Below are 17,331 nucleotides of genomic sequence, written 5' to 3'. Positions count from 1 at the left end.
TTTAAAGGTGACTGATTTTAAAGGAAATGAAGTGTGATTGGATAATGGAAAAATTCAAAAGATGAATGGTCAAAGAGAATTAGCGAATTTGAAGAGCTTGGTAAATTATGATGGCAAGGGTTTGAAAAGGGTTTCCTTGGTTAGTTTTGTCTAATGTTATTTTGTGATCTCGAGTTATTTGCTTTCTTTCTTTTTCCTTTTCTCTTTTTTCTTTGATGGTATTTCTTCTTGTTATTTGGTGGACTCCTTGTCCCCGTACGTTGTACCTTATCTTCTTTCTATCTAATATAGCATCTCTTATTATCTAAAAAAATAAACAATTTGTTTCCCCATCTTGGATGTGATGGAAGTGATTATCACATAAGTTTCATTGATTTGTTACCCCTTCAAAAATGACAACAGTTGCTCCATTGAGCATAGGTCCATATGTAACATAGCTGTGTCCAGTAATCCAACCACAGTCAGCTGTACACCTAAAATCAGGAAAAGAACTATACATTAGCTTACAGCAGCTATTTATGAAATTATTAAAACTGATTCCCAATAAAAAATTTGTATATAATTCTAAGAAAAAGTTGAATTTTCAAGACTACCAGTATATGTCAGATGGTTTGTAGTCAAATGCATATTTGAAGGTTGTTGCAGTGTAAATCATATATCCACCACTAGTATGCAGAACACCCTGTCAAAATAAAATTAACATGCAATTGAAAAAGCAGCATAAGGAAAAAAGAAATAGTTAGCCTATGGACTTAAATACCTTAGGCTTTCCTGTGCTCCCACTTGTATATAGCAAAAACAGTGGATCCTCTGCATCGACCCACTCTACTGCACAAGTGGTTGGATATTTGGGAACAACATCCTGGAAGACAATCATTTACGCCCAAAATGTGAGTTCTTTGAATGCAAAAACATTATATATTATAGGAGAATAAAACATATTGTCAAGTTGATTATCAAAATTATGCAAGCAAGCATTAAACCACCTGACATTTTAATACAAATTGCAAAATTTAGCTGCCCAGAAAATATTTATAAAAAAAAAAACTGCACTTTACTTCAAAAGTAACATTTACAATTGTTACTTAATCAACTTCATGGAGATAAGTACGCATTTATGCAAAACAGATATGCAATGCAGATATGAATTCTAATGATACCATTTTTATGTTGTGATCACGTCAGGAATATGTGCTCCCTCTCCTACTCCTGCTCGCTCTCAACTCTCTCCTCCCCTCTCTTGAAGCTTCTTTTCCCTCCCATTTCCTGTTGCATTTGTTTAATTATGGTATTTTCTCACCATGAGATGAATGTGCCTGCTTTGCTGTCCATACAAAAAGGAAATCCCCTTTGGTTGCAACTAGAAAAAGTGAGAAAGAGTGGGTTCTTGTTACTGTTAGAGAGAAACCAGGCATGTAATCACTGGGTTGGAGTTTCTGTGCAGACAGCAAGATGAATTTCAGAAGGCATGTCCTCAGTCGTTCAGGGATTGGGCATTTTCTTTCAGAAAACAAGATTTGCAAGGGTCAAATAATGTATCGCAATTAGATCAACAAAATTGGATAAGTTCCTGAAATAAGGTTGGCATGGAATCAAGGAAGTACCGAGGATTTGCAGTTGTAGACTTTTATTCAAGACAACCATGCAATGCAGATATGAACTTTGATTATACCATTTTTATGGTGTGGACATGTCAAGAATATAGTGTTCTTACTCTTGCTCGCCTCCTCTCCTCTCTGCCCTCTCGAAGCTCCTATTCCCTTTCCAATTTGTTTAGATGTGGTGTTTCTTTTCATGAGAAACAATTGCGTTCACCGTACTGTCCAGATCGAAGGCAAATCTGGAGATCCGTAACTAGAGAAAGTGCGAAAAGTAGAGAGAAACCCAGCACATAATCATTGAAATAGGGATTCTGTGGAGGCAGCAAGATGGATTGTAGAACCATAGAAGGCTTGTTGTAAGTGGTTGGGCGATTGGGTAGTTTCTTGAGGAAAATGACATTTGGGAGTTTGGGAGGGTCAATTACTGGATGGCAATTATGATAACTAAACTATTAAATTCCTGGAAATAGGGTTGGGGTAAAATAATAATAGATTTACAGCTCTATTCCAGGAGTAAACCGTGGTTGTAGACATTTATGCAAGACAAATATGCAATGCAGATATGAAATTTTAATAAAAACATTTTTTATGTTGTCGTCATGCCGAGAATATGACACCCTCACCCCCACCCCCACCCCTCCTCTTTCAAAGCTCCTTTTCCCTGGACAATTTGTTTAGCTATGTGTTTTCCTGCTATGATAGATTGTGTTTGCTGTACCGTTCAGATCAAAAACAAATCCTTCAATTTGTAGCTAGAGAAAGTGGAGAATGGTGGATTCTAGTTTCTGATGTAGAGCAACCGAGTATGTGTTTGTTGGGCTAGGGTTTCTATGAAGGCAGCATGATGGATTATAGAACAGTGGAAGGCCTGTCCTAAGTGCTTGGAAGATGGGTAGTTTCTTGCAGGTGAGATTTGGAAGGCTTGAATACTGGATGGCAATTAGGTCAACAAAGCCAGGTAAGTGTAGAAATAGGGTTGGGGTGGACACGCAAGAGATTTACTGTTTTTATTCCAGGAGGGCATCATGGTTGTGGATGGAGGAATTTCGCAGAAGAGCTCCAATTGGTGTTGGAAGTAACAGAGAAGGCTCTCCTAAGGTGAAAGGCACTGCATCTGTTATGCATCAAGGAGCTAAATTGTGGAAGGAAGCTGTGTTGTCCAAAAATGCTCTCGTTTGCTCAAAATTTGAAAATGTTCTTGTTTGCTCTAAATTTGAAAATGTTCTTGTTTGCTCTAAATTTGTTGAAGTGATGAACCATGTACTCGCAGAGAACAGTGACTACAAGGGTGCTGGGGAAAATATAGGCATGTGACCACAGCAGCTAGGGAAAGGATGAGCTAGTCAAAGGTAGAAGATGGTAATAGGCCTGGGTTATTCACAATTAGTTTCTTTTTTCCAGTTTTCTGTTATCATTTTTTCTAGAGGATTTCTTGTCCTCTCTTTTATATTGCAATTTCTTCTCCTATCTTAACACAATTTATTTTTTATAAAAAAAAAATGTCATGACCGTGTCATGAAGACAGATAAAGCATTGTCTATGCCATAAAGATAAACTAAGCATTTTGTCTTTCATACGAACATACATTATATAATAGAGAACATGTTCTCACTCACCTGCCACCAAATATCCCTTCCCTCCTGCCACTGTGTAGCTTCCCTCTTCATGGCAGATTGATTTTCATAGGTCAGGCATTTACCTGCCAAAAATGAAAAACCAATACATGTAATGGGGAAGAAAAAAGGGAATCATAAGTATAAAGAACATACACAACTTCTGCAGCAACTTATTCATAGCAGCTATTGTACCAGAGTTTGCGCTAGCAATGTATACACCAAATAGCTCAACTCCACCTTGCATCAACCTGGGCTAGCCATATGAGCATCACACAGCACAAGCCTAAATGGCCAACTAAACTGATTGATCTCCAACCATGGTAGTGAATTTTTAAAACCATTCCATCAAAAAGTTTCAGAATGTTTCTATTTCAATGAAAATAAAGAAAATCTTATGGAGCATCTGAGAACCCAAAAGAACAGCATGATGCATGAATGCTTCAAATTCAATGTTTTACTGAAGAAATTAGATCTGGGAGGTTGTCCATTGGTTCAAGTTGTCAACGGAACAGGAAACAGCAAAGCAAAAAATTTCTTTCCCTACATTAGCCCACATTTATTTCCTTATATATCAATTCATTATTTTGTATAGTTGCATATATTTAGTTTACATGTATAGGACTTGACAGATTATAGTTTACTTGTATAGGGCTAGAATCATGCTAGACCTTTTTTACTATCCATGTATAGCATTCTTGTAAAGTCTATATATAATATACAGAACTCAAGGCCAATTCATTTGGCCACTAACAAAATTTTTGACATGGTATCAGAGCCAGCCGACTGCTAGGTCTTTTTTCCCTTCGATTTTTTGTCTTCCCGGTTTCGTGGCTGTTGTGGTTTTGTTTTCTCTTCTGGAATTTTTCTCTGTTCTTTCGGTACTTCTGTGGCTGCGTGGCTGTCGGCACAGCAGATTTCTGGGTTGCCATTTATTTCTCCAGTTTATGTCCTCGTGATTCACAGCAAGCAGGCAACAGTTTTCTGTTGCTGTTTGTGACTTTCAGCAAGCAGACACAGCAGGTTTCTGGTTTGCCACTTATTTCTCCAGTTTCTGTTGCTGTTTTTGACTCTCGGCAAGCAGGCTTTTGACTTTCAGCAAGCAGGCACAGCAGGTTTCTGGTTTGCCACTTATTTCTCCAGTTTCTGTTGCTGTTTGTGACTCTTGGCAAGCAGGCAACAGCTTTCTGTTGCTGTTTCTGGAACTTATCTTCTCGGCACAGCAGGTTTTTGGTTCAAGATTTAATTTTAAGTGAAGTTTTTTTGGTCCAAGATTTAATTTTTTAGTGCAGGGAGGTTGTTCTTGGTTTTTCTTTGTACCTGCGTTGTTTATTTTGGGCTTCTAGATTTTCTGGTGGTCTGTTTCTTTCAGCACAGTCTGTTTTTTTTTGGGCTTCTCAATTTTCTCCATTATTTAGCATGGACTCCACACCTGCATGTGCCAAGTTTACGGGCAACAATTATTCTACATGGGCTTTTCAGTTTGAAGTTTTCCTGAAGGGAAAAGATCTTTGGGGTCATATTGATGGCACGGATTGTGCACCCAATCCTGATAAATCCAAGGAGTCCGCAGCTTGTCCTTCATGGGCTGTGCTTGATGCTCAGATTATATTTTGGCTTCTTGGCTCGGTTGAGCTACATATTGTCCCCAACTTGCAACCTTATCGCACCGCTCAATCCATGTGAACTTATTTAAAAACAGTATATCATCAAGATAACAGTGCCCGTCGTTTTTAGTTAGAGCATGTGATTGTCATGTTTCAACATGACAATCATTCCATCCAAGACTATTATTTGAGCTTTCTGACTCTTTGGAATGAATGTTCTAATCTGGTTACTGCGGATGTTCCTGTGGCTTCTCTTCCCATTTTTCAACGTCTTCACGAGACTAGTCATTGTGATTAGTTTCTTATGAAACTCTGCCCTAAGTATGAATCTGTTCGCTCATCTCTGCTAAATCGCTCTCCTGTTCCTTCTCTAGATGTTTGTTTTGGTGAGTTACTTCGTGAGGAACAACGGCTTAGTACTCAAGTTACTCGGGCACAATCTCATGGTAGTTCCAGGTCTGTCCATGTGGCTTATGCCGCTCAACAACGAGGGCCGCCTGCGCATTCTGCACACCCGAAATGGTGCAACGGATGCTAATTTCAGCATTATCAGCAATGGAGCTCTAAAGTAACAATTCTACTAATCTCTGGTATGTGGACTCGAGTGCCTGTAATCACATGACGAATAATCTCACTACCTTGTGTCATGTTCGTCCCTACACTGGTCAATCTGCTATACAGATTGCCAATGGCAGTTCTTTGCCAATAGCTGCTGTCGGAGATGCCTCTTCCAAGTTCACTAATGTGTTTCTTGCTCCTCATCTTTCCACGAATCTTATTTCTGTTGGTCAATTAGTTGATAACAATTGTGCTGTTAATTTTTTTGGTAATGGTTGTGTTGTGCAGGACCAAGTAACGAGGGAGCCGATCGCAAAGGCACCTAAAGTGGGGCGCTTGTTTTCACTACTTTTGCTCGTTCCAGCACGTTCTCCAATTTCTTCTATTAAGTTTTTTTGCTTGTAATAATGTTTATGATCTTAGTATGGTGTGGCATCGTCGTTTAGGCCATTCCAATACTCAGATCTTATCTCATGTATTGAACTCTGGTCTACTTGGTAATAAAGAATGTTCTTGTTTATCTCTGGAGTGTGCCTCTTGCAAACTTGATAAAAGCAAAACTCTTCCCTTCCCTTTGCATGCTAGTAGAGTTTCTTAGTGTTTTGAGCTTATCCATAGTGATGTTTGAGGACCTTCCCTGGTTAGTTGACATGAAAAATTTAAATACTATGCGACTTTCATTGATGACCATAGCAAATTTACTTGGGTCTACTTTCTTCGCTCTAAATCTGAGGTTTTTCGTACTTTCATTGAGTTTTTAGCATATGTTGACAATCAATTATCTGCTTCTATTAAGACATTATGCACAGATTCTGGTGGTCAATATATGTCTATAGAGTTTCAAGAATTTTTGTCTTCTAAAGGCATTATTCATCAACGTTCATGTCCTGCTACTCCCCAACAAAATGGAGTAGCCGAACGGAAAAATCGTCATCTCCTAGATGTGGTCCGTACTCTCTTGCTGGAATCCTCTGTTCCATCCTTGTTATGGGTTGAGGCTCTAAAAACTGCTACTTACTTGATTAATCGTTTACTTTCTCAAGTCTTAGACATGAAGTCTCCCTATTTCCGTTTATTTGCTAAGCAACCTAGTTACGATAACCTCCGTACCTTTGGTTGTGTATGTTTTGTTCATTTACCTCCTCATAAGCGTCATTAATTATCTGCTCAATCTATTCGATGTACATTCTTGGGATACAATGTGTGTCAAAAGGGATTTGTTCGCTATCATCCTACATTACATCATACACGCATTTCTAGGAATGTTATTTTCTTTGAAAATCAACATTTCTTTCCTGTGTCCTCTGTACCCTCCTCACCTACTGTGATGCTCCCCTCCTTTGAGGAGTAGTTCTCAGATCCTCATCCAGTCAATTCTCGTTTTAAACTAGGTATTGTGTATACACGGCGCCCCCGCCCACAATCTCTTCCAATATCTGATCCTACCACGCTCCAGATTCAGTCAGTTGCAGCACCTCCAGAGCCTTTGGTACATCGCTCTTCTCAAGTGTTTGTACCCCTGGACAAGTATGGGTTTCCCTCTTCAAGTTTTGGTAACTCCGTTTCAGCTTTTACCTGTTGCATTGTCCAATTTAGATATTCTCACTTCCTACTCACACGCTGCCAAGCATGATTGTTGGCGACAAGCTATGCAGAATGCCGCTCTAGAGGCCAATCACACCTGGGACATTGAGCCTTGTCCTCCCACCATTGTTCCTCTAGGTTGTAAATGGGTTTACTCGGTCAATGTCCAATCTGATGGACATCTGGATCGTTACAAAGCTCGCCTGGTTGCACTTGAGAATAATCAAGAATATGGTGTCAATTATGACGAGGCCTTTGCTCATGTGGCTAAGATGACTACTATTCGTACGATTCTGACTATTGCTACTTCTAGTGAGTGGCCACTACATCAGATGGATGTCAAGAATGCTTTTCTTCATGGGGATCTTAAAGAGTGTATTTATATGAAGCCACCCCTGGGCTTGTTTCCCTCTTCGACTTCACATCTGTGTAAGCTTTGTCGTTCTCTTTATGGTCTTAAATAAGCTCTGAGGGCCTGGTTTGATAAATTCCGCACCACTTTATTATAATTTTCATTCAAGCAGAGCAAGTATGACACATCATTGTCTCTTCAGAAATCAGACATGGGTATTGTTGTTCTTTTGGTTTATGTTGATGATATTGTGATTAGTGGTTCCGATTCTGCTTTACTTGCTCAGCTCAAGACTCATCTCTTAGAGTCCTTTCATATGAAAGATCTTGGGTCTCTCACATATTTCCTTACTTCAGCCCACATTTATTTCCTTATATTTCAATTCATTATTTTGTAAGTTAGCATATATTTAGTTTACATGTATAGGGCTTGCCAGATTATAGTTTACTTGTATAGGGCTAGAATCATGCTAGACCTTATTTACTTTCCATGTATTAGCATTCTTGTAAAATCAATATATAATATACAGAACTCAAGGCCAATACATTTGGCCATTCACAAAATATTTGACACAAGTGTGTGAAGAATAGTTTAGATATGGCTTTGAAGAAATTTTCGCATTTTTGAAGGTTCATTAAGATGTGCATATTATTGATTTGACAAAAATTGAAAATGGGAAGTAAATTCAGGAAACAAACAAAAAATAAAGGTAAGAATATAACAAAGAAAAACAAGAACAAGAACAAGAAAAAGGAAATGGAACAGCAATGGAAAGGCAAGCAACATTATTGTAATTCTCTGTTTGTTTGCTTTTGTCAACTTTTGTTCTTTGGAGGACTTCTTGTTCTACCCCTTACTGTCTCTTTTAATAGATGTTAATATAACTTTTCTTATCCAATAAAAGTGGTGTTCCGAATTTTTCTCCTACATCTGCCTAAATATATAAAGAGAAAAACCAATTTCCATATTTAGCTGTCATCAAGGGAACCCCTTTTGGCCTACACCACTCATACATTTGGCAAAGGTTGGAGCCAAGCTTACCGTAAACGATAACGATTTTTTGAATAAATAAGATATATATGTATTGCAATATGGACTTCATCTCCCAGAATAAAACCATCAAAAACTAAAAAAAGGAGTCAAAACTACTAAAAAAAATATCCACTGAGCCAAAAATAAGACACTAAACCACTTTCCTTCTAACTTCTTCATAGTGGTTTCCACTCCTTCAAAAGTTCTAGCATTTCTCTCTCAAGGCTAACCAGTTGTGCCAAGAAATGGCATCTCATATATTTTTATCCATTTTTCAGCACATAGAACCCTCCATGCCAAGAGTTCTTGCTCCTCCTTTCCTACAGCCACCCAACTGATTACCATATAAACATAAAAACCAAACTGTACAAAACCTTAACAGCTTCACCCATTTGCAGTGTAAAAAAAGGCTGATTCGCTGTCTCTTCTCAATCTTAACACAAAACATCTATTTATAGTAAAGAACCCCAACAGGTTCCCATAGTAAATAATTCTTCCCCAAGATTCTTTCTAAGGGAGAGAGAAAAAAAAAAAAAAGACATCTTGTTTGGAGCTTTAGCCTTCCAATTGGCTCTCCAATGAAAGTTTTCCGCTCCTGCCTGTCCTTCATTTTCACTACAGAGAGGTGGGAAAGGAAGACAAGCTAACAGAAGACAAATCTTCAAGGCTAATCAAGAAAATGAGAAATAAAAGCACAAAAAGTGACCAAAAAAAAACTACATATCATTCAGTACTTGAGACCCATCCCAGCATAATGCAATGAAACATTTCAAATTTTCAATCCTCTTTGGCCCTTTTCCTTCACTTTTACCACCATCCACTCTAATTTCCTGACTTCCAAAAGCAATCATTCTCAAACCTATTACATATAAAAGGTTCGAAGCTTCAATATGTTTATATCATTTACCTCCAATTCTGCACCTGAATCAATTATCCAAGGATTGGAAGATGGAGAATCTCTCTTGTATCTAACAAGCAACAGTAGCACAACATGCAGTAGATGGGTTAGATTTTAGTAGCTAGCTCATACGGCCAAATTGTTAAAACTCTTTGGGGAATAGTAGAAGATGAGCTCATACCTGTCTGACCTCTTGTATTAGATTTTCCCCAATTCCAATATGCCGACCTTACGCACCTGGCCACTAGAAAAGAAACCCAAATCATTTAGACCCCTTCCCTTAGTGCCAAATGGTCTTGGATCCACCTCTAAAGTCAGAGGTCACAATATTTTTACCCTTCTCAACCCATTTACCAACAACTCTTCACAACCCTTTATAGAGACACCCAAGTCTTCAATCCCCATTACCAACATCAGGAAATGAACTACAATCAAATCACGGGAGCTTGTTATATAAGGGGTTAAAATCCCTGTCAAAGATTCCTCCCAGAAATTCTCCTCTACTAGAAATTTTTGACTTCATCGGCGAATGAGCTATTTTCCAAGAGCCTGTGAAAAGCATTCAGCTGCTCCAACTTCTGCTCGTGACAAATGATGTTCATGGAGCCACAATTTGCACAATTCATGTTATGGCTTTCTTCAAGGATGATAGACAACTTTATCAAGGCTTCTAGAAACTTATGCCATCATTCTGAGTGCCTTCTAGAATTCAAAGGACTTGACTTTGACCAATGGGAGAGAGAATCTCAATACATATAAATCTACCCTTCTCATTCCTACGCAAACCTATTTGAATCCTACCTCCTCCTCTTCAAAAAAAACATCCCCCTAATTCAAATCCCAAATTACCATAGAATCAAAGAAGAATGTTACTAAACAATTCATGGATTTGGTGATCTTTCCAACTAATAATTAAGATTGAAGAAAACTTGGAAATATACAAAACCAAAGGAAGAGAAATAAAGGAAGTGGATTTATAGTCCGAATTCCCTCAACAGCGGTGGTGGATCCGTTGGCAAGAATAACTCAAGGTAAGCTTCAAAGCACAGGAGAGTAGAGAACAAATTAGATATACATGTGATCAGTGACTATGGAATCTATAACTTAAAGACTTGGACAAGAACTAGTGGGTGACAAGCAAGTTGTTGGGTTACTTGTCTGGGCCATGGATGCAATGGGGTAAGAAGCTTGTTGGGGCACCTGACACTGCTGGAATTTGGAATACTCTTCCTTTGAGATAGATAGAGTATGCTCCTCCCCACTTGGCCCCAAAGGTGTGGAGTCTGTGGTGGTTGCATTGGGAACACAAGAAGGTTTACTGTGGAGATCCCAACACCACTCAGTAGTATGACCTCCTTGTCCAAAATGAACGCACTCGCAAGCACTGCCTCTACCTCATCCATCTCTTTCACCACAGCCACTTGAACGACTTCGATAATTTCTACAGCTACTTGGTTGAAAATCAAAATCACCCTGCATAACAAAGGTTGTTCTCTCAAACCCATGTGCAAAAGCAAGGGAACGTGGACTCAAGGAAGCACCAAGGACATGAGAATAAACATCAGCAAATGATAGCAACTCTACACTACCAAGTATCTGAGACCAGACTGCTCCAAACTCAAGTTTGAAACCCACTTGAACCCGAGGATTTGTCATGTGCTCCCTCTGCCTCTGCATCTCGCGAACATCCACAGTTATAGATTATACAATATTGAGTTCCTCATGAATACACTTCATCTCTGCAAAATACTCAATAACACTCCTATCTCCGTATTGTAATTGAAAGTACTTTGGGCATAAATCATACATACGTGCAATGCTACTGTGTGAGTTTTTGGTCTGAATATCCCTTTCATAGGGTTTCCTTTCATTATATAGAAGTAATTTACATAGTGGGTGCAATATTTTCAGGCAGGTTTCCAGCACCTAAATGCTGTCAAAAATTCAAGAACATGGTGCCAGAATTTCAGACACATGTTCAGTGCACGCATGCTGCCTGATTTGCAGCATTATTTACATAATAACAGAAATTTCTCCTATATACAAGGAGAGTAGATTTACATAATAACAGAAATTTGAAACTTTCCAACACTCCCGCTCAAGCTGGTTTGAAGATGTCTTCCATAGCCAGCTTGCCGATCAAGTTTTCAAATTGCTTCTTTGGTAGTCCTTTTGTAAGTATATCTGCTACTTGTTCAGTAGTAGAGATATAGGGTAAACAAATCAGTCCGCTGTCCAGCTTCTCCTTTATAAAATGCTTGTCGACCTCAACATGTTTTGTTCTATCATTAAGCACTGGATTGTGAGCAATGGCTATGGCAGATTTGTTATCGCAATACAGTCTTATAGGTAGCGGATTAGTGACTTTCAATACTTCCAATAATATTTTAATCCACAACACTTCACAAACTCCATGAGCAACTGCTCTAAATTCTGCCTCTGCACTACTCCTAGCTACCACATTATGTTTTTTGCTTCGCCATGTAACCAAATTTCCACCAACAAAGGCACAATAACCAGAAGTTGATCTTCGATCAGTTATACTCCCAGCCCAATCTGCATCAGTGTATACCTCAAATTGTAGATGTCTATGGTCTTCAAACAATAGACCTTTTCCTGGAGTTCCTTTTAAATATCTTAGGATTCTATAAACTGCATCAAAGTGGTTAGGCCCTGGTGAGTGCATGAATTGGCTTACCATACTGATAGCAAAGGCTATGTTAGGACGTGTATGTGATAGATAAAGTAGCCTTCCAACCAATCTTTGGTACTGGTCTCTATTGGTTACTTCCTCAGGCTTCGCAGCTCGTAGTTTAAGATTAGGCTCTATAGGTGTCTCAGCTGCTTTTCACCCTAGTAAACCTGTTTCTCCAAGCAAGTATTTTCTTTGTGAAACAAAAATACCTTTTCTTGACCTTGCAAATTCCATACCGAGAAAATACTTCAAGTCACCAAAGTCTTTAATCTCAAATTCATTAGCAAGCATCTTTTTTAATTTCTCAAGTTCCTTGCTGTCATTACTGTCAAAATAATATCATCAACATAGACAATTAGAATAGCAACCTTCCCTTCACTTGAGTGCTTATAGAACATGGTGTGATTAGCTTGACCTTGGCTGTAACCATGACCCTTTACAGCCTTCCCAAAGCGTTCAAACCAAGCTCTCCGAGATTGCTTGAGCCCATACAACGATTTTTTCAATTTACATACCTCATTTCTGCCATGATTACCTTCAAAACCTGGTGGTAATTCCATAAACACTCCATCCTCTAGATCTCCATTTAAAAAGGCATTCTTTGCATCCAACTGGTGTAAGGGCCAGTTAGAATGTAGAGCTAAGGAGAGTAACACTTGGATTGAGTTTATCTTGGCCACTGGAGCAAAAGTTTCTTGATAGTCGATTCTGTATGTTTGTGTAAACTCTTTTGCAACGAGTCTTGCATCACGTCTCTCTATATTGCCATCAGCCTTGCATTTAACTATAAACACCCACTTGCAACCTACAGTTTTCTTTTCCTTTGGCAAATCAACAATTTCCCAAGTACCGTTGTTCCGTAGTGCATTCATCTCTTCAAGAACTTCTAACTTCCAATCCGGATGATCCATAGCTTCTTAAATGGTCCTTAGAACAAATAGGTGAGAAATATTGGATGTAAAGGCCTTATGATTATGAGAGAGTCTATGGTATGATAAATATTTGGCAATGGGGTGTGTGGTACAGGTTCTAACTCCTTTCCTATTGGCTATACGTACATCAAGGTCAATAGATTGATCAAAAGGAAGTGTAGTAGAAGGGATTACCTAGGATTTCAAAATGACTGGTTTTTGGAGGTGATGATTGATTCTGCTCTGAAATTGTGGGATGGTCCTTAGTATTAGAACGATACCTACCTCCAGTATAAACACGAAGCTCAGAAGAGAGATCATTCTGTAGCAATTCTCCCCTTGTTTGTGATTCCCTTATGCTTTGTATTTTGTATAGGCAGATTGGGATTTCCAGTGTTATCACTATTTAAAATTTCAGTTCCTTGAATGTTTTGTATAGGGATGTCAATGTCAAGGAAAACATTAGGCATTGGTATAGAAGTTTGCCAAAACTGATCTTCACTACTCTCTTTCTCGCCCTGAAGATAAGTTTGGTTAAAGTAAGACTGATTTTCAACAAAAACGACATCCATACTGATATGAATTTTTTTTTTTTTTGGATTAAAACATTTACACCCTCACTAATTGGGAGCATATCCAAGAAACACATTTTTCAGCCCTAGGATCAAGTTTAGATCTAAGGTGACCTGGAATATGAACAAAAACAGTGCATCCAAATACTTTTAGAGGCAGATTAGAAATTATCCTATTATCAGGAAAAGATTTTTTTAGGCATGCCAAAGGAGTGATATATAGCAACACATGGGTAGGCATTCTATTAATAAGGTAACAAGTAGTTAGAATAGCATCCCCCCACAAATATTTTGGAATATGCATAGAAAACATTATAGCCCGTGCAACCTCAAGTAAATGACAATTTTTTCTTTCAACGATACCATTTTGTTGTGGGGTGTCACGACAAGTGGATTGATGTTGAATCCCTCTTTCTTTCAAAAAATTTCCCAAAACTTGGTTGAAATATTATGTACCATTATCCGTACGAAGTATGCTTATTTTTGTGAGAAATTGATTTTTGATCATACTATAAAAATTCTTGAATAATATTTCAACTTCAGAGTTTTCATTCATCCAATATACCCAACAAATCCGAATATGATCATCTATAAAAGTCACAAACCATTTTTTTTCCAGAAAAGGTAGTAACCTTAGAGGGACCCCAAACATCACCATGAATCAAATAAAAAGGTTTTGATGCGGTAGCCTTTTGAAATATAAGGAACTCGATGATTTTTTGATAAATGACACACGTCACAATGAAGAGAAGAACAATTCAAATTTTTAAATAGATTAGGCAACAAGTATTTTAAATAAGAAAAAGTAGGATGCCCTAATCTAATATGCCAAAGCATTATTTGATCACGCACAGGGATTGCACTAGTACTACCACTCAAGCCCTGAGCTTGTTTATTGCTGAATAGGGTATCATCAAAATAATAATAAAGGCCATCGATCATCCTAGCACTGCCAATCATCGCCCCCGAATTCTGGTCCCGAAATTCACAATGAGAATCAAAGAATATGATACGACAATTAGAATCACGAGATAATCTACTAACAGACAGAAGATTGCAAGTAAGTTTAGGAACATGAAGGACAGATATTAATTCAATTTTCCCGGAAATTCTAATTGAACCAGCACTTGCAATGGATGAAAGACTCCCATCTGCAATCCTAACCTTTTTATTACCCGGACAAGGATAATAAGATTGAAACAATTGAGATATACAAGTCATACGGTAGGATGCACCTCAATCAATAATCCATGGTGCAGAGGACAAAGAGCTGGAATAGGCACTTGACATATTACCTATTTGGGCCAAGGAACCAATAGAAGTACCAGATATCAGATTGGATTTCAGCCGTTGAAGAAGCTGATCCATCTGCTCTGAACTTAGAAAATTGGTCTGGGCTTCATTTGCTCTAGGAATCACTTGCTTGTTTCCAGGTCCAGGTTTGCTGCTCTTCCAATTTGCTGGTCTTCCATGTAGTTTCCAGCAGGTTTCTCGGGCATGGCGTGGCTTATTACAATACACACCATACTCAAGATTTTTTATTGGAATATGACCGCTGTAAAGTTTTGGAAATTTCAGACATACTGGAGGCTGAACAGAGTAAAGGCAGTGAGGCCTAGGTTTTAGAGGCTATAACTGCCGAAAAGAAAAGAACTGAAACTGCTTCTAAGAAATTTCAGCAATGAAGGCTGAACAGAAAAGTGCAAAAAAAAACCTGTTTTTGATCTAAAAACCGGAGTAAAACAGCAAAGAAGCAGCAGCAGGCTCTGATACCATGTGAATTTTTGGTCTGAATATCCCTTCCATAGGGTTTCCTTTCATTATATAGAAGCAATTTACATAGTGGGTTTACATAGTGGGTGCCATATTTTCAAGCAGGTTTCCAGCACCTAAATGCTGTCAGAAATTCAGGAACATGGTGCCAGAGTTTCAGGCACATGTTCAGTAACAGCATGCTGCCTGATTTGCAGCATTATTTACATAATTACAGAAATTTCTCCTATAATCAAGGAGAGTAGATTTACACAATAACAGAAATTTGAAACTTTCCTACATACTGGAATACAGCAAGTTGACATAAATCCCAAATCTCCTTGGATGCATCCAAATGCATGCATATCCGTGCAATTTGGGGTTCCATAGATGTCCACAAGAGGGAAACAATCAAAGGGTCAAATTTTCATAAATCTGTTAAATAGACCCCCAACAACCTTAGACCCTTAGACCATGGTTTTAAATAAAGGCCGCAACCGTTACGTAAAGGTTTTTTGGGTTACCGATACCGTTACACACCGCGAAATCGGTGGGAAGAAAAATCACGGCCATAGCGGCCGTTACAGACCGCGACCGTTACGTAAAGGCCACTACGGCCATTACGTAACTGCTACAGGACTGTTACACCAAAAAAATATTTTATTTTTTACTTTTTCTTCTCACTTTTTCTCTCTCTTTCATATATCATTCTCAATATACCAAGTTGCAAGAGGGGGAAAAGATTATAATGAGGATGACAATGATGCAAAATTTACTATTTCTTTAAATACTCACAATAGATGCATTAATTAACAATTTCAAAATACTAACTTGTTAGGAAAATTTTTTTTTAATAATATTAGTAATGTGATATTTATGTTCTTTATTTTTCAACTTCAACCTTCTTTCTTTTCTAGCTATTTTATATTTATATTATTCGTATGTCTTATGTGTCTAATAGATTAATGGAGTGTATAATGTATTTTATTTTATTAATTCATTTAGCACACGTAAGAATTTATCATAGATAAGAACAATGAGAAGTATAAATACGCGCACACACGTAATTTTCTATCAATGATGGTTTAAAACAAATGTAAACTTGTTGCCCTTACCAAATAACTTAGTTACTCGAACTAAAGGGTCCAAAATACACTAAAACCCTTTCTAAGAATGGTTAAAAGTTTAAAACATGCAAGTACGCTAATATGCACAAGGTTGTGCGTGCTTCAAAAAAATTCACGGCCGTTACACCCGCTTCCCGTTATGTAACATCCGCTACTCCTGTTTCCCGTTACGTTACGCTACCTGCTACCGCGATTTAAAACCATGCCTTAGACTATTGAACATAATTCTTTCCATCCAACTTTCCGGTTGTTATCTATGGCAGTGATGAAGGAAACATATTTTTGGGATTCATAGACTCCATCCTAACACTCACTAACTAAACCAATGTCAAACAAGAGGAATAATCGAACTTACCAAAACAACCACGAACAAGGCCAACCACCAAAACAACAACATACGAGTCACCAACAACCTAATATAACACAGCCACAGCCCCACAAAATCAATGCATGAACACTGCCACTGCTCCAAAGAGACTCACCAATGGACTTCACTAATACCAAACAACACCACCAGATTGCCATGAGTGCATGGTCAAAAAAGGTTGGATTTTTTAACAAAAAGCATGGCCAACAGCTTGATATTATGGTCTAAGGAAGTAATTAAAACATTTTGCAGAAAAAAATGCAAAAAAAAAGGTGGGCAGAAAGCGTCTCATGTGTTGGCGTGTCGGATCGGCACTTCCAGTAGTTAGTCAGCACATGAGGGCAAGTGAGGAGGTTGTCCGGCAATGGAGTTTTTCAGACCTACAGATCAAACAGTTACGTTATTGGTTATATGGTTGCTTTTGTGAAATATGGAAGGGTTTTGAAGGTTTTGAGATGGGTAGCGATGTCCAAGGAATTTTTTGGCAATGGCTGAGTTTTCTTACATTTCCTGGACTTGTTTCTAGGTTGTAGGAGTGTGGTTGATCCTCCTATACGAACTGACTTGCATAGGATTGCTAGGTTTTGGGTTTAGATTGGTGGTAGGGTTTAGGGTTTGATTGGTGGTGGTAGTAGGGTTTAGGTTGGATTTTGCTTTGATAC

The 17,331-nt window shown here is 38.3% G+C and overlaps 1 protein-coding gene across 6 annotated transcripts in view; it reads right to left on the bottom strand.

Annotated features, from left to right (window-relative positions):
• LOC131167891 (acetyl-coenzyme A synthetase, chloroplastic/glyoxysomal) overlaps nucleotides 1–17,331 on the bottom strand; it is a 124,223-nt gene that overhangs the window by 70,190 nt on the left and 36,702 nt on the right. For all 6 annotated transcript variants that reach the window (XR_009140174.1, XR_009140173.1, XM_058126946.1 and 3 more), the window contains exons 6-9: nucleotides 3,218–3,300; nucleotides 761–862; nucleotides 594–682; nucleotides 383–473 (exon numbers count right to left, since the gene is read on the bottom strand). Coding sequence is in view for 4 of the 6 variants with exons in the window: in XM_058126946.1 (XP_057982929.1) it covers nucleotides 383–473; nucleotides 594–682; nucleotides 761–862; nucleotides 3,218–3,300 (365 nt within the window). In the remaining 2 variants the exon portion in view is untranslated. The remainder of the gene's footprint in view (nucleotides 1–382; nucleotides 474–593; nucleotides 683–760; nucleotides 863–3,217; nucleotides 3,301–17,331) is intronic.

The sequence above is a fragment of the Malania oleifera genome, chromosome 11 (genome assembly GCF_029873635.1).
Source record: "Malania oleifera isolate guangnan ecotype guangnan chromosome 11, ASM2987363v1, whole genome shotgun sequence".
NCBI lineage: Eukaryota > Viridiplantae > Streptophyta > Magnoliopsida > Santalales > Ximeniaceae > Malania > Malania oleifera.
The sequence above is the reverse complement of the archived record's forward strand: the minus strand, read 5'-3'. Positions and strand labels throughout refer to the sequence as shown.